Source organism: Haliotis cracherodii, unplaced genomic scaffold, assembly GCF_022045235.1.
Source record: "Haliotis cracherodii isolate W230 unplaced genomic scaffold, xgHalCrac1.p SCAF_13, whole genome shotgun sequence".
In the NCBI taxonomy this organism is placed as follows: domain Eukaryota; kingdom Metazoa; phylum Mollusca; class Gastropoda; order Lepetellida; family Haliotidae; genus Haliotis; species Haliotis cracherodii.
Genome location: NW_027266268.1, coordinates 37,062,145 through 37,085,092, shown reverse-complemented (window position 1 = coordinate 37,085,092; position 22,948 = coordinate 37,062,145). Strand labels below are relative to the sequence as shown.

Sequence of the window (22,948 nt, the reverse complement as noted above, 5' to 3'; positions counted from 1 at the left end):
ATGTATGTCGATTGGTGTTATGTAACGACTGCCGACTGCAGCCTAATGAGGCTGAAATATTGCTGGTGTGACAACAGGCATTATGTCCCAGACTGAGTGTTGGTACAGCTGATCTGATCTCCCCGAGGCAAGGGTGTTAACTAACTATAAAGTCCAGTTACCACCCCTCCCTGTCGAACTGGAATTATGGAGTTATATCTTGGCTGGACTAACCAGTCTATAAATAGTCCAATAAAAACCGCGGAACGAAATCGACATGCTACGGTGTTGATTTCGGTCGATTGCAGTATTTGCAAAGCATGTGTAATTCGGCGTCAACAGATATTTTCCAAATCTTTTCATGTTTGTAATCATTTGATGCTTTTCGCGAAGTAAAACCGGTTTTATCACAATATATTTTCATTATCGATCAGATTGACTTGACTCGGAGCTGCCATTTAGTTTGCAGCAAATGCACGTGACATGAGAGGTAGAATCTTATTGGTCAATATGAGGGACATAGAAGGGACATAGCTTGTAATAGCCACTTGTGGCGCTACGATCTTGTGCAGAAAGACCATCCTAGTTCGGTAGTGGTGGAAACCGGACTTTTACAGTCAGATAAATCCCTTGCCGCAGGAAGATGAGTTCAATATTGTTGCACTTATATAGCGACGTTGATGTACGCATGCGCGTGTGGCTGCTTGTACTAGTGGGCTAAGTGCCAGCCGACTGAGATACCATGCCCCAATTTATACCCCATGGATACCCCACTGAGACACAGTATGCTGACTCCGAACCAACCAGTCCTTGTTTTAGCCCCCTTAATGCCGAGCGATAGACAGGGTAACAAGAAGTACCGTCTTTCAACATCTTTTGGTATAACGCGGCCGGGGGTCTGAGCCCCAACCTTCCGCTCTCCTGTCGCACGCTCTACCAGTATTATGTGAGTATAACACATAAAGTACACATTTTTGTGTACCTGTTGATTTTCGGATTCCAGATAACTGTTTGACTTGCCATTATAATGGCCACATCTGGTGCGACAGACATGAAAGGTGTGACGACGATAAGGTAAAAGAAGGTTTTGACACGGACCTTGTATTGTTCAATCGCACGTGCATTATTTGATCAGAATAACGGAATAATTACACCGGTTCCTCAACATGCGTTATATTGAGGATATTTATGGTGTAACTGGTTGTGTAGGATTGAGTGTACATTTGAATGATATCTACATTAATTAGGCCACCTAAACAATTCCAGTTTCTTATTACTTTTTAACAAAGTAGGTTGGTATCAAAATTTCTTAATGCTTCAAAAACTCGCAGCCTTTCTTGATGTCCATAATCACGACCTTCTCTGGCGGGTTACATCTTAAAGTGCAAATTCAGAATGGAAAATAATCAGGAAAATAAATGCGGAACTGGAACTTAGCATGCCAAATATTTAGACTTTTTTGGACGTGCCTATTTTTTAAAATGAGAAACAAAATTTGATTACGTGGCCTTCACAATCCTTTTATTTTGATATAGGCATGCTACATACAAGAGACACGGGATAGCTACAATTCCCACAATTACAACGGATACCACGCTGGCTGCATTGATAAGAAGGTAAGACATCAGTCCGTCAATTACATGCATAAAAGCCGCAAAACGTGTATGCGACATTCGCGGTCATAATACCAGGTGCCTGCACGTGTCTGCACGTGTCTGCGGATGTGACAGTATCCGTTCAGTTGGTATAAACCAATTAAACTGGATGTGTACCCTTGGAACTGCCGTAAAAATAAATGTAACGAATGACCAATTCATTAACGGTAATTGAAAAATGGGTTCAACATTTCAAATATCCAAGATACAATGTATGCATTATTTTTGTTATATTTTAGATGGGACTCCTATAAGAGTGGTAAAAGGGACTAAACTCTTCGTGCCTTTGATAGTGTAGTACCGGGCAAGGCTCTTGTAAGGGCAGCAAAAACACAGAACATTACGCTACTGGGGTGTGAGTGGACAGCTGTATCTGTCTTTGATTTGCAATGCCAACGCTGGTTTGTTGGAACTCACTGTTCGGCAATGAGCTGGCTACTATGCGTATGATGGTCAGAGAACAGGCTTTATAGATCATATTCTTCTTAGAGAGATCCTGAGCACAATGCTTAGGTTCCCCAAAACACAAAACTAACCATCCCCTGGTTCAAATAAAACGATAGGAACACTACTGACTACTTCAAATGTATTTGACCAACTGATTTAGCAAACTCAGCTAAAACAGAAGAATAGTTGACTCATATAATGAGAAGCTTGAAAAGGAAGACAAAGCAAGACGCTTGTGCAGTTGGTGGCTGAATAGGTGAATGTGGCTATTGTTATGCTAGTAGTTATATAAGAGCTGGAACATGTCTAATTGTTTTTTCGACATGGCCAGACAAAAACACTCGAGATGAAGCCCTAGCTCGAAAAAATCCCTCACTAAACCATCTGGGATATTAGTACGTGAACTCATTCGAAGTCACAATTGCGATGACATTCAGCCTCCAGAAAGTCACTACAAAGGGTTACACCCTCCTTGGACTTTAAAAACTCCCAAAGTGCTTTAACATCAGAAGTCACTAAAAGAGAAAACCCAACCCAAGTACGATTAGTAGCTATCACTAAAATTCGAACTACCTGGGACAGCTGGGCCCATATATACACTGATGGATCCAAGAATCCTATCAACAACAGTGCTGGTTACGGGATCCATATCCACGGCTCCAAACCCCAAGCACATTCAGTTCGCTTGCCTGATGGTCAGTCAGTATTCACGGCTGAATTGGAGGCAATTCATCATGCACTCAAACTCATACCGGAACTCCCGGAAGCAAAGGCAGTCGTCCTATCAGACTCGCTAAGTGCACTTCAGGCCATCAGTGGCAGAAACTCAAACTCCAGGCCAAACACAGTCAACAATATTCTATACGAATATACAAAACTATCGGACCAAGGGCAACAGGTGGAGCTGTGTTGGATCCCCTCTCACATAGAATATTCATGGAAATGAAAAAGCAGACTCACTGGCGAAGCTAGCTCTAGACAAAGCGGATATACAGCCTATTCCCTTTAGTAAACTAGAGATAAAAAGCAAAATCAAAGCCTCCATAGCAGAAAGATGGCAAGCCCAGTGGGAAGCAAGTAAGATCGGCATAGATCTATCTGTCATAGATCTCCTAAAGCCAAGAGATGCAAGAGCTGAGGCCAAACTAACTCTATTTCTGAGAGATGGACAGCTACTCGAATGTATATAAACGGAGCAGCCAAGGATAAACATGAAATCATATCAATATAAGGAAATAGAAATCATATCAATGCAAAAACAGAAATTATGTGAACACCGAACTCACAATAGATATGTTCACCCTTCTCTCACACACACAGGAGTCCCAAAAAGGAACAGATCAGCCGAAATTGCCTAGGCAGAAGGCGACCTCTTAAACACTTAATGCAACATCAACAACAACTAATTGTTTTTTTTATACTGCTCAAGTAATCTAGCTTGAGACCGAAACTGGCCGAAACAGAAACAAGACAATTAAAAGACTTTACTAAAATATTTACAAAATAGCAATAAAATCAACTCGGCCATAATAGTAAACTTTATATCATATAAAGGCGGTTAGAACAAAATGCTACCGTCGAATTAATGGTTATACCAGTAAGAATGTTATTTTCAAAAGACTTAATATGTCTTAAAACATTGCCTTGCTTCTTATCATGTGGCACGTGCGCTGTCGCAAGTAAGGCAAAGTTGAGCTACGATGGTCACGGAAAATACAGTAAACTACGTTTATACCGAACATGCATAAAACGAAGTGATGGATGAATACTTTTGTATTTGGTCCCGTCCATTGGCGGTATCCTTTTCTTGAAACGCTATCAACGATCTACGGTTATAACCAACACAATTATTGGTCCCTTTGTGTGTTGTCAGTGTTTGGAGCATGCTTTGTTGCCTGGAAGTCAGCGTTTCTTCTTCTTCTTCTTCTTCTTCTTCTTCTTCTTCTTCTTCTTTAGACCCGTGAAGATTCCGGGGTTGAATAGGTCTTCAGCAACCCCCATACTTGCCGTAAAAAGGCGACTTTGCTTGTCGTAAATCGGATGGTCAGACTGGTTGACTTGGTTGATGCATGTCACCAATCCCAATTGGATGGATCGATGCTCATGATGTCAATCACTGGATTGTCTGGTCCAGACTCGATTATTTACAGATCGCCGTCATATAACTGGCCTATTGCTGAGTGCGGCGTTAAACAACCAACCAACCAATCTTCTTCTTTATGTTCTAGGCGTGTGACACAATCTCCAGTAGGGGAGTTTACCACAATCACAGGGTGGTAAAGGGTGCGTGTTGTTATTCCACCAACTGCAATTCCATGCACTTCCTGGAAGGAATCGGAAGTAAGTATTCGCTGATTAAAGCATGGCGGGGTGCTTTGTTCCAAGATCTGTTGTCCATTTACAGTATAGGCCTTGACATGTTGTCATCGGAAAGTGCTTGTTTGAAGCAGAAACAATGTGTTTGTGTTTAGAGTAATTAGATTGAGATTGTGTCATTATATACTGATGGAAATAAATAAGGGATCGCATAAAGTGCTTGGTCAGTGAGTCAGAATGTTGTTAATTTTTGTGGCCGTTTTTCGGAAGTACATGGTCAACATCTCCAAAACGCAGGCAATCACCTGTAGGAAGACATGCAGTGCACGTGTTTCAGTAGTTTTTCATGGCACAATGGAGTATAAAGTCTTCTACTGTAAGACCGATCTCATTGACATCAACTGCGTGAAACATGCCAAGACAGTACATGTGTTTGAAGGAGAAATGGCAGGCAATCGGGATGGTGAGGTCAGGCCAGTCACTGCGAGAAGTTGCAAGACACTTTCAGAAGTCCATCACTGTCCTCTCACGACAGTGGAACCTCTACAGGCAGACCGGCGATGTTGTCATGAGACGTGGGCATGGGCGACCAAAGAAAACTACAGCTCGTCAAGATCGTCAGATTCGGCTGATTTGTTTGAGGGATCGCTTTAAACCTGCTCCAGAGGCGAATGCCGAGTTCAGAGCTGTCACACATCTACGGTTAAGGGGTCGCACAGTACGTAACAGGCTGCGTTCAGCGGGTCTACAAAGTCGCCGTCCCTCGGTAGGATTCAAGATGACTCAAGAACAAAAACGGTGAAGGTTACAGTGGGCAAGGCAGCATGGAGCCAGACAGCTGCGTCGTTGGCGATACACCATGTTCAGCGATGAGTCTCGTTTCAATATGGACAATGCAGATGGTCGGATATGTGTTTGGAGACGACGTAATGAACGATACCAAGCATGCACTGTCAAACAGCAAGACAGATACGGAGGTGGATCAGTGATGGTCTGGGGTGGAATCACCTACGACAACCGAACATATTTGATTCGAGTGGATGGTCGTCTAACTGGTGTTCGTTACCGTGACGAAGTGTTACGCCCAGTGGTGCTTCCGTTCGCTAACAGAAGTGGGCGGTTGTTCGAGTTTCAGCAGGACAATGCAAGGCCACATACTGCTCGTGTTTCAGCCGATTTTTTTAGGCAGAACCAGGTCGCTGTGCTTCCATGGCCGGCTAAAAGTCCAGACGTTAACCCGATAGAACATTTATGGAACGTTCTTGGTCGTCAGGTGCGAGATCGCATTAATCAACCTCGTAATCTGGACGAGATGTTTGACTGTTTAAGACACGAGTGGCATAATGTTCCAAGGGATACAATCCGGGCATTAATTTGGAGTATGCCAAGACGTTGTCAGGCTGTTGTGAGAGCTCGTGGTGGTCACACGTCATACCGAAGAACTGAGATTAAGTCATTATTTACCATGTAGCTTTCATTTGATCAAGTGTTGTATAAAAATCTTATGTCTGCATCATTTATGCGATCCTTTATTTTATTCCATCAGTGTATATGTAGTCTTGCATGTATTTTGGATTAATGTGTATATACAAGAAATTGTGTTTATATAGGCATTTCTTATGTATGTCTATGTTATTCCTGCATGGTTTATGTTCGTGTGTAAATATATTTCTCTTTGTTACTATAAATGTAATATGTGCATATGTATATGAGTATGTATATGTATGTATGAGTATGTATGATTGTGTATATATATGATTATGTGTATATGTATGTATTTCTGTATTTCTGCATATGTATGTATATGTATGTGTGTGTATATATATATATATATATATATATATATATATATATAGCTATAGCCTGTCATAGCTATAGCCTCCATCATTGTCATGGTTATAGCCTCCATCATTGTCATGACTATAGCCTCCATCATTGTCATAGCTATAGCCTCCATCATTGTCATGGCTATAGTCTCTATCATTGTCATGGCTAGTGTCTCTATCATTGTCATGGCTATTACTTCTATCATCGTCATGGCTATTACCTTTATCATTGTCATGGCTATTACCGCTATCATTGTCATGGCTATTACCTCTATCATTGTTATAGCTAGTGTCTCTATCACTGTCATGGCTATTACCTCTATCATCGTCATGGCTATTACCTATATCATTGTCATGGCTATTACCGCTATCATTGTCATGGCTATAACCTCTATCATTGTTATAGCTAGTGTCTCTATCACTGTCATGGCTATTACCTCTATCATTGTCATGGCTATTACCTCCATCATTGTCATGGCTATTACCTCCATCATTGTCATGGCTATTCCCTCTATAATTGTCATGGCTATTACCTCTATCATTGTCATGGCTATTACCTCTATCATTATCATGGCTATTACCTCTATCATTGTCATGGCCACCATCTCTATCATCGTCATGGCTGTTACTTCTATCATTGTCATGGCTATCACCTCTATCATCGTCATGGCTATTACTTCTATCATTGTCATGGCTATTACCTCTATCATCGTCATGGCTATTACCTCCATCATTGTCATGGCTATTACCTCCATCATTGTCATGGCTATTCCCTCTATAATTGTCATGGCTATTACCTCTATCATTGTCATGGCTATTACCTCTATCATTGTCATGGCTATTACCTCTATCATTGTCATGGCCACCATCTCTATCATCGTCATGGCTGTTACTTCTATCATTGTCATGGCTATCACCTCTATCATCGTCATGGCTATTACTTCTATCATTGTCATGGCTATTACCTCTATCATCGTCATGGCTATTACCTCTATCATCGTCATGGCTATTACCTCTATCATTGTCATGGCTATTACTTCTATCATTGCCGTAGACATAATATCTAGCATTGTCGTTCTATTGTTGTCGTGGACATTATCATTGTTATAGACTTGCTTGAAGTTTCGGTTACTCTAAAGGTCATTCACATTATTCCTTTCGATAATGTTATCATGATCGTTACTGTGATGTTATTTACGTGAATACTGACATTGCACACTTACATTTACGTTACAAGTCGCGTCGACTACAAATGCACACACTGTGATGGCAGCGACAACAACAAAACCGCCGACAACGACAGAACCAGCAACAACAACAAAACAACAGACAACTGCTGAGCAAACAACCACAGTAGCTACGGAAACAACAACGGTTATCAAAACCACTGTGAAAGCTACACAACCGCCGTCAACGTCCGTTCCGACTACAGCAACCACGCCACCGTCGACCACAGAGGGTACGTCGAATGTTGTCTCGGCTGAATGTAACGCCACTGAATCAGAATGGAAAACGTTTCATCCTAGATTATTTCTAGAATTAACCGATCTCTCGAAAAAACGACACACGGCAATGATGGTAAATTAATTTTCGCAAAACGTTACCTACATGTTGTTGTATCCATAAGGGGCTGTCGGGTAGCCTAGTGGTTAAGGCGTTCGCTCGTCACGCCGAAGACCCGGGTCCGATTCCCGACATGGGTACAATGTGTGAAGCCCATTTCTGGTGCCCCCGCCCTGATATTGCTGGAATATTGTTAAAAGCGGCGTAAAACCATACTCACTCACTCACTGATTGTATCCATAATGTATGACATTCTCTCTCCGAAGGATACCGTCTTTGCGCCACCTACACCGACCAAACGTCCCCTCACCCGAGCAATAAGCAGAGATGTGCAACTGCAGAGGTAGGATGCCCATACATACATGTATCCTTTAAACAATTACCACACACGTATCAAGGGCGGTTAATAAACCACTCCCTGAGTAGATTCTAAGATCGATGATGGATGAGTATGGTTTTACTCCGCTTTTAGCAATATTCCAGCAATATCACGGCGGGGGACACCATAAATCGGCATCACACATTGTACCATGTCGGGAATCGAACCCGGGTCTTCGGCGTGACGAGCGAACGCTTTAACCACTAGGCTACCTGACCGCCCCTTCTAAGATGGAACCGGATCCAGAGTCTAGGTATATATGTATCACGTGGGATTCTGAGATGGCGTAAATCTCCCGTAACCGATGTTCCCCGTCGTGTGTCAAGGGCAAAAATGGTCTAGGCTTTTCTTTCCGTGGAACATCCAAAATACAATAGGTCTTGTCTTATTTGCCCGTGTGGCTTTCGGTATGGTGTTGGTCTCCATTGGTAAATCCGTTCTTCCGTTGGGTTGGGGGATAGTGTGGGAGAAGTACCCCAAGGGTGTCAACCCAGGGGCATACTGTGTCTAGATCCAAGCACTCTAACCTTTGTCTCACGTGGGAATACCGGGGCAGGGGTGGTCTCTTCGTTTGAGTCTCGAGGCGTGGTCCCATGGTTTGTGTAGACGATGACTCAACTGAGGATTGGTTGGACACAATGATAGGTGACTAATGGTAGTGTAAGCTGGTTGGCCCTCGTGGACGTGATCAAGTTGGTTCATCTACTCCAAATGCAGTCAGACCCGGCTGATTATTCAAACTCTCTTTGTTAACAACTGCCTTCACGTATACTTCAGGGGGCGGTCGGGTAGCCTAGTGGTTAAAGCATTCTCTCGTCACGCTGAAGACCCGGGTTCGATTCCCGACATGGGTACACTGTGTGAAGCCCATTTCTGGTGTCCCCCGCCCCGATATTGCTGGAATATTGCTAAAAGCGGCGTAAAACCATACTCACTCACTCGTACACTTCTGTTAATGATTACTCATGATATCAGTCACTGGATTGTCTGGTCCAGACTCGATTATTTACAGACCGCCGTCATATAGCTGGAATATTGCTGAGTGCGGCGTTAAACAACAAACCGACCAATGTTAATGATTGACCGTGCGCTTCACTCATCTCATGGACACTACAATGGTTGTATTGCTTGTATCAGGAGATGTGTTTCCTGCAGCAGTACACGGCCCCGGACCACCACTACAAGCTCTTCCGGAGTGGCTGCTCCAACAAGCAGGTAGGCATGGCGATCTGTTGCATTAGATACGCTATCAGCCAGTAGGTGTGTATATATTCCCATCGTACAGGCGCAACTGTAGAATCAATAGAAAGGCAAATCGTATTAAAACTTTACACAATTGAAACTTAGCCGTTGCAAGGTACCTTAATGTGATCAGCGACTTTTGTATCACGTCAAGTCCGTGGTTACAGCTAGTTGCAGGCCCCACGTCTGTTGATATACAATTAGCTACGAGCCTTATGTCATTTCCATCTTGACGGTACAGCCGGATTAACTCCTCGGCGTTGTATTCATCCAGGATTTTTCTTCCTTGACGAAACGAACGACACCAAAACGGTACAGCGGCCATTATGTTTACTGACATCTTGAAACATCAGAAATTAGTATAACTTAAGCCCTAGTCGCTTAATGAATATGACTCAACTACAATCTTTAAACTCAAGTCTAAATGTAAAACACATAGGTTTTTTTCGACGACTTAAGTTTTATTTCAGACTTAAGTTCTTTATGAATATCGCCCCGGCTTCATCAAGCATACACGCCAGAATATCACTGATGTCATAATATACAAATCGACGCCGAGCTTAGTCATTTGCTGTGCAGTTGTTACAAATGAGGCATTTTGTGGGTTCGAATCCCGGTTCGCCCCGATTATGTTTCTAGGTTTGTCAGCACAAAACCCGTTCTCGTCGGTTTCACCGAAGTGGTCAACGTCCTTAAGACCTGCATCACTTCGGGCTTTCCTCCCTCATTAAGTTGACACGTGATATAACGGGAATACTGTTAAAGGCGGCCTTAAACCAAACTCAATCACTCACTCACTGGAAGCGATGGGCTTGGTGTGTTTGTAAAGTCCATTCATGAAATATTTTCATTCGATGTCACTTTGATATGAACATGCATTATGTGTGAATTATTTATCTCACCCACCACCATATTACAGTTATAACACGTATATATTTACATTTTAGAATTGTGACGTCATCAGCGACAAATCACGTGACCCAACAGTGCTGTATGGAGCATGTAGCATCACCATCGAACAAAGCTTGAATGAATTCCTCAGATACCAACACGAACGCGAAATGGGTGAGTGTGAGATGTGAGGAGGAATGAATGTATAAATCTACCAATAAAGGAGTAGTCTGGTTTAACGAGGGTACAGTGGACGTATACAGAGCTATATATACGATACCCGCTAATTGAGGATTAATTGTGGGAACGAAACTGTGAAATTAGTGCCTAAATTGTATTACATTAAATCTTTTACTCCGAAACGATACCTACATGTGTCTGCGTCCAGATCTGAAGATACCTCCAAAGAAAATCAGGTCAGACGAACTTTGACCACCCAATCAAAATGAAGGATAGTGGGTTCTTGAGCCAATCAGATGCCAGTTTTCAAATACCATTCAGCTTCATTTGTTTACCACCTCGATTCGGACATTTCGATCTCTGCCAAAGAAAACATAAATATATCCTTCCATAGTATTTGTTTGTTTGTTGTATACCGCCGCATATGACGTACATAATCGTGTTTGGACAAGACAATCCAGTGCTTGACATCATGAGCATTGATCCACGCAATTGAGGTACGATGACATGCATCAGCCAAGTCAAACTGAAGACCATTTCTACCCCGGATCTCCTTCCATGGTAACCCATTTGGATGTGAATGCCATGGCGATCACAAACGGCAGGATGTATAAAATATCCAGAACAATATAATAGCACGGCATTATCTTTTCGCTTTCTGATTTCCTCGATGATTCTCGTTTTCGAGATACAGAAATATGATATGCTTTTATGAATGCATCGCTCAGTCGAACCGAGAATTTAGAAGCCTCGACGCTGATTGGTTGATTAGAGAGTTTTCGTGACGCATCCTCAGCATGGACACGTGGCTGCAGTGTTTCCCCTATTCGTGACCAACTCGTGTTATTCCGGAACAAGCCGAATAGCGACACGTGGCCGTTTTTCGCAACTGAGTTCCGTCTAAGCGAAAACGTTCGTAGCTAAAAGACTTGTCAACTCGTTGCGTGATAATTCACGTATATATTACCCCATATATATATATCTTCCAGTTGCTATTAAAAACACATCGGGACTTACGGTATTATACAGCAAGTTTAAGCACATCTAACTGTACGTTGGGCATATTTTCAGATGCAAGACATATGTAAAGTAAAACAATATTCCTGAGGGATATTTTGACCGAAGTACCTGAAGTCATACGCGCATTCTGATTGGTTTGTCGTTTTTCGCACATAACATTCATCGATAGGGGGACGAGTCTTCTTGTAGGTTACGGAAAGGAGCGAGTGGTGACGGATGGTGTTTTCCCCTTCTCCAGGCAGCCATTTTGTTTGTCTGAGATTGCATTTTTTGTTTTATGTCGGGTACTTATTTGAATCTGGTCACCTCTGGTTGCCAGAAATGTGGTGACCTCGGTTAACAAATTTTAATAATTAGACTATGAGATTTTCCTTGTTAACAGTCACGACTTATATGTTGTAAGCCTGATTCATGTGTGGCAAGGTCCAAACTTTTATTGTGAGTATATTCACATGCATAACACAGTCATTACATGCACTGCAGGTTAACTGTCATTACATGCACTCCAGGTTAACTGTCATACCTAGTCATCACATGCACTGCAGGTTAACTGTCATAACTAGTCATTACATGCCCTGCAGTTCAACTGTCATAGCTAGTCATCACATGCACTGCAGGTTATCTGTCATAACTAGTCATTACATGCACTGTAGGTTAACTGTCATAACTAGTCATTACTTGCACTGTAGGTTAACTGTCATAACTAGTCATTATATGCACTACAGGTTAACTGTAATAACTAGCCATTATATGCACTGCTGGTTAACAGTTATAACTAGTCATTACATGCACTGCAGGTTAACTGTCATACCTAGTCATCACATGCACTGCTGGTTAACTGTAATAACTAGCCATCACATGCACTGCAGGTTAACTGTCATACCTAGTCATTACATGCACTGCAGGTTAACTGTCATACCTAGTCATCACATGCACTGCTGGTTAACTGTCACAGCTAGTCATTACATGCATTGCAGGGTAACAGTTATAACTAGTCATTACATGCACTGCAGGTTAACTGTCATACCTAGTCATTACATGCACTGCAGGTTAACTGTCATACCTAGTCATTACATGCACTGCAGGTTAACTGTCATAGCTTGTCATCACATGCATTGCAGGGTAACAGTTATAACTAGTCATTACATGCACTGCAGGTTAACTGTCATACCTAGTCATCACATGCACTGCAGGTTAACTGTCATAGCTAGTCATCACATGCATTGCAGGTTAACTGTCACAGCTAGTCATTACATGCATTGCAGGGTAACTAGTACTGTCATAACTAGTCATTACATGCACTGCAGGTTAACTGTCATAATTAGTCATTACATGCACTGCAGGTTAACTGTCATAACTAGTCATTACATGCACTGCAGGTTAACTGTCATAACTGGTCATCACATGCTCTGCTGGTTAACTGTCATAATTAGTCATAACATGCACTGCAGGTTAACTGTCATATCTAGTCATCACATGCACTGCTGGGTAACTGTCATAACTAGTCATTACATGCACTGCAGGTTAACTGTCATAACTGATCATTACATGCACTGCAGGTTAACTGTCATAACTGATCATTACATGCACAGCAGGTTAACTGTCATAACTAGTCATTACATGCACTGCAGGTTAACTGTCATAACTGGTCATCACATGCTCTGCTGGTTAACTGTCATAATTAGTCATAACATGCACTGCAGGTTAACTGTCATATCTAGTCATCACATGCACTGCTGGGTAACTGTCATAACTAGTCATTACATGCACTGCAGGTTAAGTGTCATAACTGATCATTACATGCACTGCAGGTTAAGTGTCATAACTGATCATTACATGCACTGCAGGTTAACTGTCATAACTGATCATTACATGCACTACAGGTTAACTGTCATAACTAGTCATTACATGCACTGCAGGTTAACTGTCATATCTAGTCATCACATGCACTGCTGGTTAACTGTCATAACTGATCATTACATGCACTACAGGTTAACTGTCATAACTAGTCATTACATGCACTGCAGGTTAACTGTCATAACTGATCATTACATGCACTGCAGGTTAACTGTCATAACTGATCATTACATGCATTGCAGGTTAACTGTCATAACTAGTCGTCACATGCATTGCAGGTTAACTGTCATAACTGATCATTACATGCACTGCTGGTTAACTGTCATAACTGGTCATTACATGCACTGCAGGTTAACTGTCATAACTAGTCATTACATGCACTGCTGGGTAACCGTCATAACTAGTCATTACATGCACTGCAGATTAACTGTCATAACTAGTCATTACATGCACTGCTGGGTAACTGTCATTACTAGTCATTACATGCACTGCTAGTTAGCTGTCATAACTAGTCATTACATGCACTGCTGGGTAACTGCCATAACTAGTCATTCCATGCTCTGCAGGTTAACTGTCATAACTAGTCATTACATGCACTGCTAGTTAGCTGTCATAACTAGTCATTACATGCACTGCTGGGTAACTGTCATAACTAGTCATTATATGCATTGCAGGTTAACTATCAAAACTAGTCTTTACATGCACTGCAATTTAATTGTCATAAGTAGTCATTACAGGCACTGCTGTTTAACTGAAATTTACGAGGAAAGTCACGGATTTCTCTGATTGAGTATAATACACGTAACTGGATTTCATACTAAATGGATAATAGTTGAAGTCAACCGAGTGACACTATTTACAGATGACTCTAGCATTTGTTTACAAATGCAATCTTTTCTCGTTCTAGACAACCTGCGTCACGAGGCACACTGTAGAAAGTGTACCGCAGCCCCACTGCAGACGTCACACGATTGTGGTCAATACCAGGCGTGTTTCCCAGAGCAGGTATAGCGATGTGGTCTCTAACAGGCGTGTTTCCCAGAGCAGGTATAGCAATGTGGTCTCTACCAGGCGTGTTTCCCAGAGCAGGTATAGCAATGTGGTCTCTACCAGGCATGTTTCCCAGAGCAGGTATAGCAATGTGGTTTCTACCAGGCGTGTTTCCCAGAGCAGGTATAGTAATGTGGTCTCTACCACGGGTGTTTCCCAGAGCAGGTATAGTAATGTGGTCTCTACCAGGGGTGTTTCCCAGAGCAGGTATAGCAATGTGGTCTCTACCAGGCATGTTTCCCAGAGCAGGTATAGCAATGTGGTTTCTACCAGGCGTGTTTCCCAGAGCAGGTATAGCAATGTGGTCTCTACCAGGCGTGTTTCCCAGAGCATGTACAGCAATGTGGTCTCTAACAGGCGTGTTTCCCAGAGCATGTACAGCAATGTGGTCACTGTCAGGCGTGTCTTCCAGAGCATGTATAGCAATGTGGTCACTGTCAGACGTGTCTTCCAGAGCATGTATAGCAATGTGGTCACTGTCAGACGTGTTTCCCAGAGCATGTACAGCAATGTGGTCACTGTCAGGCGTGTCTTCCAGAGCATGTATAGCAATGTGGTCACTGTCAGACGTGTCTTCCAGAGCATGTATAGCAATGTGGTCACTGTCAGACGTGTCTCCCAGAGGAGGTATAGCAATGTGGTCACTGTCAGTCATGTCTTCCAGAGAAGGTATAGCAATGTGGTCACTGTCAGACGTGTCTCCCAGAGCATCTATAGCAATGGGGTCACTGTCAGACGTGTCTCCCAGAGCATGTATAGCAATGGGGTCACTGTCAGACGTGTCTCCCAGAGGAGGTATAGCAATGTGGTCACTGTCAGACGTGTCTCCCAGAGCATCTATAGCAATGTGGTCACTGTCAGACGTGTCTCCCAGAGCATGTATAGCAATGGGGTCACTGTCAGACATGTCTTCAAGAGCATCTGTAGGAATGTGGTCACTGTCAGACGTGTCACCCAGAGGAGGTATAGCAATGTGGTCACTGTCAGACGTGTCTCCCAGAGCATGTATAGGAATGGGGTTACTGTCAGACGTGTCTTCCAGAGCAGGTATAGCAATGTGGTCACTGTCAGACGTGTCACCCAGAGGAGGTATAGCAATGTGGTCACTGTCAGACGTGTCTCCCAGAGCATGTATAGGAATGGGGTTACGCTCAGACGTGTCTCCCAGAGCAGGTATAGCAATGTGGTCACTGTCAGACGTGTCTCCCAGGGCAGATATAGGAATGGGGTTACTGTCAGACGTGTCTCCCAGAGCAGATATAGGAATGTGGTTACTGTCAGACGTGTCTTCCAGAGCAGGTATAGGAATGGGGTCACTGTCAGACGTGTCTCCCAGAGCATGTATAGGAATGGGGTTACTGTCAGACGTGTCTTCCAGAGCAGGTATAGGAATGGGGTTACTGTCAGACCTGTCTCCCAGAGCATGTATAGGAATGGGGTTACTGTCAGACGTGTCTCCCAGAGCATGTATAGGAATGGGGTTACTGTCAGACGTGTCTCCCAGAGCAGATATAGGAATGGGGTTACTGTCAGACGTGTCTCCCAGAGCATGTATAGGAATGGGGTTACTGTCAGACGTGTCTCCCAGAGCAGGTATAGTAATGTGGTCCCTGTCAGACGTGTCTTCCAGAGCAGGTATAGTAATGGGGTCACTGTGAGACGTGTCTCCCAGAGCAGATATAGGAATGGGGTTACTGTCAGACATGTCTCCCAGAGCAGATATAGGAATGGGGTTACTGTCAGACGTGTCTCCCAGAGCAGGTATAGGAATGGGGTTACTGTCAGACGTGTCTTCCAGAGCAGGTATAGTAATGGGGTCACTGTGAGACGTCTCCCAGAGCAGATATAGGAATGGGGTTACTGTCAGACGTGTCTCCCAGAGCATGTATAGGAATGGGGTTACTGTCAGACGTGTCTTCCAGAGCAGGTATAGGAATGGGGTTACTGTCAGACGTGTCTTCCAGAGCAGGTATAGTAATGGGGTCACTGTCAGACGTGTCTCCCAGAGCAGGTATAGGAATGGGGTTACTGTCAGACGTGTCTCCCAGAGCAGGTATAGGAATGGGGTTACTGTCAGACGTGTCTCCCAGAGCAGGTATAGGAATGGGGTTACTGTCAGACGTGTCTTCCAGAGCAGGTATAGGAATGGGGTCACTGGCCTGTATCACGAATTAAGACACAAGATCGCTAGATTATTTCTCGTAGAACATCATTAACACCGTTGTAATGGAAAAATAGCAGATGGTAAAATTGGTTGAATAAAGGATGCCATACACTTAGCTCCATATTTGTTTCTGTTTTCAGGCATGCGCAGTGCAGGTGACAAATGACGGCGGCAATATGAACATGTTCAGCGAGTGCGTGCCACAATCGGTAGGCCTGGAGTTACTTCCCCTGTCTATAATGTCTGTACTGATGTTTAAGAGGCTTCCAGAATGAATAGCCGAGTGAGTGAGTGAGTGAGTGGGTGTGTGAATGGTTGAGTGAGTGAGTGAGTGAGTGAGTGAGTGATAAGTATAGAGGATTTACGTTCAGCTTAAAACACTATGGAGAATAACCAAGCGTTTGCTCCCTTTGCATAGCTGATGAAACAACATTGTGTTACTACGTCCTACTTCGGCCGTAAAAAGGATTATTTTCGAGGAGATAGGAGCCGAACATGTGACCAACTATAATGATATTAACACCATATGTTACGGTGCTGCGGGGTAGACCATTTTGTGTTTGTTTGTCGTTTAACGCCGCACTCAGCAATATTCCAGCTATATGACGGCGGTCTGTAAATAATCGAGTCTGAACCAGACAATCCTGTGATTGATATTATGAGCATCCATCTACGCAATTGGGATCGATGACATGCATCTACCAAGTCAGTGAGCCTGAACACCCGATCCCGTGACTCGCCTCTTACGACAAGCATGGTCGCCTTGCACGGCAAGCGGGTCGGGGTTGACGATGAAGTACTCTGTGTTGTATCCCTGTGTTTCCTGTCTGTCAACATGTACAGTTTAGTCATCTGGAAAACTAACGAGCAAGTGTGTGGCGACGACTATCCCAGGGTTATAGAAGGAATGAAGCTCCTAATTAAGGGGAGTTAACTCTGCATGGCGAGTATTGGCTGCCGTGGTCAGGAATGTATTTTTCTTATTTCAGGAATGCAACTTCTTGCAAACCAACTACATGCATCAAGCCAGCTCCCATCAATCCATCCTCTGTGGCAGTTGCTGTGGCAACATGACATGCGCAGTAGACGAATGTAAACGTCAACGTAAGTTTCCCGGGATGTTTCACCTACAGATGACACGCTAGCTTTCATTTTAGAACGTTTGGTTCATGTAAATTATATTTTCCGACCGGTAAAAGAAACAAAAGGTAGGCTACGTAGCTGGTGTATTTTCTGCCACTACCCATTGGTTCTTCTTCATTCGTGACGTCAGGGGATTTATATTTTCTCTTAATTTTTCAGCCTTTGTAAAATAACAATAAAGCATTTGGACGTGAAGCATGACACACATATTTAATGCGCGTTCTGTTACAAATTCAATGAAGCGTGGTTAAATATACAGGTAACCTCCTCCACAGTGTATATTATCTCCATTCTAGTGGGAAAAATTAAACGTTCGCTCTTTGGTGTTAGCCAATATATTGAGTGACGACCAGTGTTTGGAGTGGGTTACCTGTGAAATAAGGAAATATCGATAAAAGATTTTGAACCATTTTGTACTGTACATGCTCAACCATTGTTCTTTTTAAAATTATATATTACACGTATATAAAACAGGCTTTGAAAGTGTGCAGCAAATACAATTGTACACACTATAAAGAAAATTCAGTAAGCCTCGCCAAGTTTAGTTCCGTGTGTGTAAATACATCGCCACGCAACGCATTGCGAAACACAAAATATGACGTCATAGCCGGCTGGTTCCTAAAACTTCAAATGCACTCACTTTGTCGATTTATATCGTGCTTTCTACCGAGATTGTATTGCTACACATACTTTAAATATTGTAATACCGTGAATCTGCATTTTATACGTTATAATTGTAATTGTTTATAAATGCCAATGAACGAAAAAGAACTGATCTATTAATATTTACTTCCGGGGTGATGCGGCCGTCAAATCGACTATTTCAAACGGAGCTTGTTATTGTGATTTGATACCTCTGATTGGCCAATAATCGAGTAATTTCGAAATTCATATAAAATAATGCTGTGATAGTATTTAGGGTGTATAACTTGGAGCTGAGCATACTGTATTCTCAATGTAGAGCTAGGATATCAGTAGATTTAACCGGACCAAATTGAATTTGAAACCGAACGCACCTTTTGCGAAAGTGTGTAGCGAAGGTACTTCGTAAGCTATCACAAAGCTCGCAACCCAAGGCATTCGTCACCACTCCCCCCGGCTTGTCCCGGAATAACCCGTGTTGGTCCCACTCCCCCCGGCTTGTCCCGGAGTAACCCGTGTTGGTCACCTCTCATCACTATTATGACATCACGCCGCCCACTGTGACGAAAAAGATACGACGCCATAGTCGAATATAGAAAAACGACACATTTCAAGCTCTCTGTTCTTAAAATCTTGACTCACACTTTCTTAGTCGATGTTTTCCGTGTTTTCGGACAAACATGTATTGCAACACATACTTAAAAAGTTGTAGTGACCGTGCATTTCCTAACCTAAAATTGTAAAAAATATTTCAAAATGCCAGACACCGACGACTGACCTAAATGGTGGTTATTGTTATTTGATACCCCCGACTGACGAAAACAAATCTTGTAATTTCTTTATTTGTCGAACAATTATTTTTTGACAGTGCGGATGTTTTTCACATTTTCTAACCTATAATTGTACATATTCATTTCACGTTGCCAAGTACCGACGATGTCTGGTCGCTGCGTTCGACTGTTTCAAACACTGGTGGCTATTGATATTTGATACTGGTCGATTGACCAAAACGATTATATTAATTTCTTTATTGGTCGAACAATTATTTTGTTCCAGTGTTGTCCGTGGTGGCCCTGGGATGATCTGGACACCGATCTGGACACTACTATGCCTGACGCCAGACAGTACAAGTGAAGAAATAGAAACACTATTGTACAACCAATAAACAACAATGTGTCACATGACAAAAACAGACAAATGAGTCATGTTATTGATGCTCCAAGAGTTTGGTTTGGTTTGTTGTTTCACGCCGCACTCAGCAATATTCCAGCTACATGACGGCGGTCTGTTAATAATCGAGTCTGGACCAGACAATCCAGTGACTGACATCGTGAGCATGGATCCACGCAATAGGGATCGATGACATGCTGCTTCAACCAAGTCAGCGAGCCTGACCACCCGATCCCGTTAGTCGCCTCTAACGAAAAGCATAGTCGCCCGATGCTCCAAGAGTACCAGAAATAAGGAATGGGTGAATGTTGTTTGAAGGCGCATACAGCAATATTCCAGCTATACTACGGAGGCCGTGATCGTGTCTGGACCAGACAAACCAGTGATTGAAAGCATGAGCATGTCTCCACCCTAACTTGTCACGACTCACACTGCCTGAACAACTACCCAAACCCTCAACAGCGTCGCCTTTGACTGAAAGCAAAGGTTTGGGAGTAGTTCAAACGTTCGTTGTACGGTGAAAGACCCCCACCCCTCACGCCCACCATTGCCTGACAAGTACACTGGTAAAGGTACCACTGCATTGAGCTATTAAAAATATCCCAACAAAAGGTGTTGGACGCAGCACCAACAGAGGGGTGACGAACAGTATTGTCGTTTTACTTATAATTGAAATAAGAACACATTGCATTGAGTTTGTTTGATGTAAAACTTGCGGACTGGTAAATATCCAGGCTGAGCTCACTCTCACTCACTCGGTATCATCACTATTTGATTACGAGCGTTGTTTACGCCGCTTGAGCCGTATTCCAGCAACATCACGGCGGGGGACACCAGAAATGTGCTTCACACATTGTACCCGTGTCGGGAATCGAACCCGGGTCTTCGGCGTGACGTTTTTGATTATGCTATAGTCGGAATTGTACAATGGATTCTGCTTTTAGCAGGGAATTCTTGCTGAGACATCATTCACATGGTGAGGCAAGCATAAAAAAATGGCAAACATACTCCTCTGGGACCACTTTCTTGAAGAAGCCCGTTAGCCATGAAAACTCAAAATTGAGGCCATGTGTTCAAGATGGTCACCATTTCAGGTAATTAATACCATTTCGTCTAAATAGGTGACTGAACCAATGCTTTTGATGTGGAACCATATATTTTTACCAATTCAGAAGCCACTGCTACTAATCTTTAAGCAATCAGAATCTTTATATATGACAGATCTATTTGTTTTCATCATGTATTTACTTTATATACATGTATATGTGTATTTTGTACATTGTGTTTCTTTCTTGAATAGTTTGCACTGAATTTATCCTGATCATAAAGATCTAGAGTTACTGACCTTTGACTGACATCGTTTTGTTCATTGTAATTCACAACCTCTTTTGAGCGATGTTCAGATCTAACATAATTTTAATTTTATGCAATTGCACTTCCACAAAGCTGAACATGGTGGACCAAGACGACAAAACTTGCACCTGCAAGGCATTGGGTGAGGTAGACGCACTTTCACAACTCTTTGCAATTGGTGGAGGTGCCCACACGTCATCTTGCTTCTTCTATCCTCAGTCAGCATGACTTTCACTTTCCATTGGGCATGTGTTTGCCTTGCCCCATGTGCAGCCTGCTTGGTAGGTGGTACGCTTATCGTGTTGGATTAGAGCTGCCCGAGGAACTAGCCTCTGCTTCAGAGCAAACATGTCCAGTCTTGCTTCATCAGTACTTTAAGCGGTATCACACCTGTCAGCATCATGACAACAAACATTTCCAGTATTGTCTCGTCTACATCTTCTGTTTCTGGTGGGGCGGTCGGGTAGCCTAGAGGTTAAAGCGTTCGCTCATCACGCCGAAGACCCGGGTTCGATTCCCGACATGGGTACAATGTGTTTAGCCCATTTCTGGTGTCCCCAGTCGTGATATTGCTGGAATATTGCTAAAAGCGGCATAAAACCATACTCACTCACTCACTCATTGTATCCATAATGTATGACATTCTCTCTCCGAAGGATACCGTCTTTGCGCCAACTACACAGACCAAACGTCCCCTCACCCGAGCAATAAGCAGAGATGTGCAACTGCAGAGGTAGGATGCCCATACATATATGTATCCTTTAAACAATTACCACACACGTTACAAGGGCGGTTAATAAACCACTCCTTGAGTAGATTCTAAGGTCGATGATGGTTCAATATGGTTTTACTCCGCTTTTAGCAATATTCTAGCAATATCACGGCGGGGGACACCCCCCCCCCCCCCCCCCCCCCCCCCCACACACACACACAGAGTGATATTGCTGGAATATTGTTAAAAGTGGAGGGTGGTGGGTATTGACTGAGCATGTCTCCTTAACCACGAAAGGCTGACACAACGTCATAGGCAGTGAAAGCATGGAAGAAGAGAATGCTTCTGGACTTCTCATGAACAAATGAGTGATGTATTGGAATCCACTTCATGTTTTGGCCTTGACCAAATGCAACCCACAGATGTTCTAAACCAAGATTCTGTAGAAGCGGTAGAACACTGACTATTGTGACAAAAACATCTGTGTAGCGTTTTCCATGAGGAGTTTCTTCTGCTGCAGCATGCCTGGCGTCCATACAAACTCGCGTATCTGCTTCTTCATGGTTGCAAGGGTACACGGAGTCAGTCCTTCAAGGCTAATTGATTGATTGGAGACGACACCTTCCTGTCACTATCACTGTCACTATCTCAATTAATTTGTCAACCAGGAAGTTAAAGAACCTTTTTTTTGTTGAATTTTCTCTTTGTAACCCTGCGTCTAGATCTTATGCCTTGCGCTGACCGTGTTTCAGCTTTCAGACCAGGGGACCAATAGACATGAAACACATATCTCATGTACGTAGAACTGTATGCATGCACGTTGGTGACCATGTCTAGTGCTGCATATTCCTCAAGCGTCTGTAAGGTTCGTGGTGGCAGTGAGTTCACTAAACCAGAACCATCAATGATGATGACATTAATATGTGGCTTTGCATCAGGCGGTGTAATATGAGACTCAAGGTATTGAAGCAAGCTGGGACTTCTGCACATTCTCACATTCTCTGGACAGGCACGATGCATGGAGAATAGACGACAGGCCCCTTTAAAATCCTTTGGTTTAAACACCATTGATTTGTTTTCATTCTGATTTCACTGAAGCGGCATTTGTCCTCAAATAATGTGGCAACCATTTCAGCAGCACTAGGATAGGCAATTTTCTTACAAATGTGAGTAATTCTCCAGCTTCTTCCATGAATGGATGTCCCATCTCCTTCATCACAGAATACAACTTTATTTGTATTTGTTCTGTCTGTTTATGGTGTCTGACATTTGAATCTAGCCTCAGATGCTGCTTCGTACCAGCTACCATCCATATTCTTAGTGCTGATAAATATTCAGTCACAGATATCGCCTTTGACC

The 22,948-nt window shown here is 43.0% G+C and overlaps 1 protein-coding gene across 1 annotated transcript in view; it reads left to right on the top strand.

Moving 5' to 3' along the window:
* LOC139458686 (uncharacterized) overlaps positions 1 to 19,515 on the top strand; it is a 36,336-nt gene extending 16,821 nt beyond the window's left edge. Inside the window, exons 7-17 of the mRNA XM_071240099.1 lie at positions 983 to 1,053; positions 1,515 to 1,595; positions 4,310 to 4,421; positions 7,461 to 7,682; positions 8,053 to 8,129; positions 9,303 to 9,380; positions 10,355 to 10,472; positions 14,263 to 14,360; positions 16,710 to 16,778; positions 17,559 to 17,673; positions 19,411 to 19,515. Coding sequence (XP_071096200.1) covers positions 983 to 1,053; positions 1,515 to 1,595; positions 4,310 to 4,421; positions 7,461 to 7,682; positions 8,053 to 8,129; positions 9,303 to 9,380; positions 10,355 to 10,472; positions 14,263 to 14,360; positions 16,710 to 16,778; positions 17,559 to 17,673; positions 19,411 to 19,436 — 1,067 coding nt within the window. The 3' untranslated portion in view covers positions 19,437 to 19,515. The remainder of the gene's footprint in view (positions 1 to 982; positions 1,054 to 1,514; positions 1,596 to 4,309; positions 4,422 to 7,460; positions 7,683 to 8,052; positions 8,130 to 9,302; positions 9,381 to 10,354; positions 10,473 to 14,262; positions 14,361 to 16,709; positions 16,779 to 17,558; positions 17,674 to 19,410) is intronic.
* Positions 19,516 to 22,948: the final 3,433 nt, after the last annotated feature.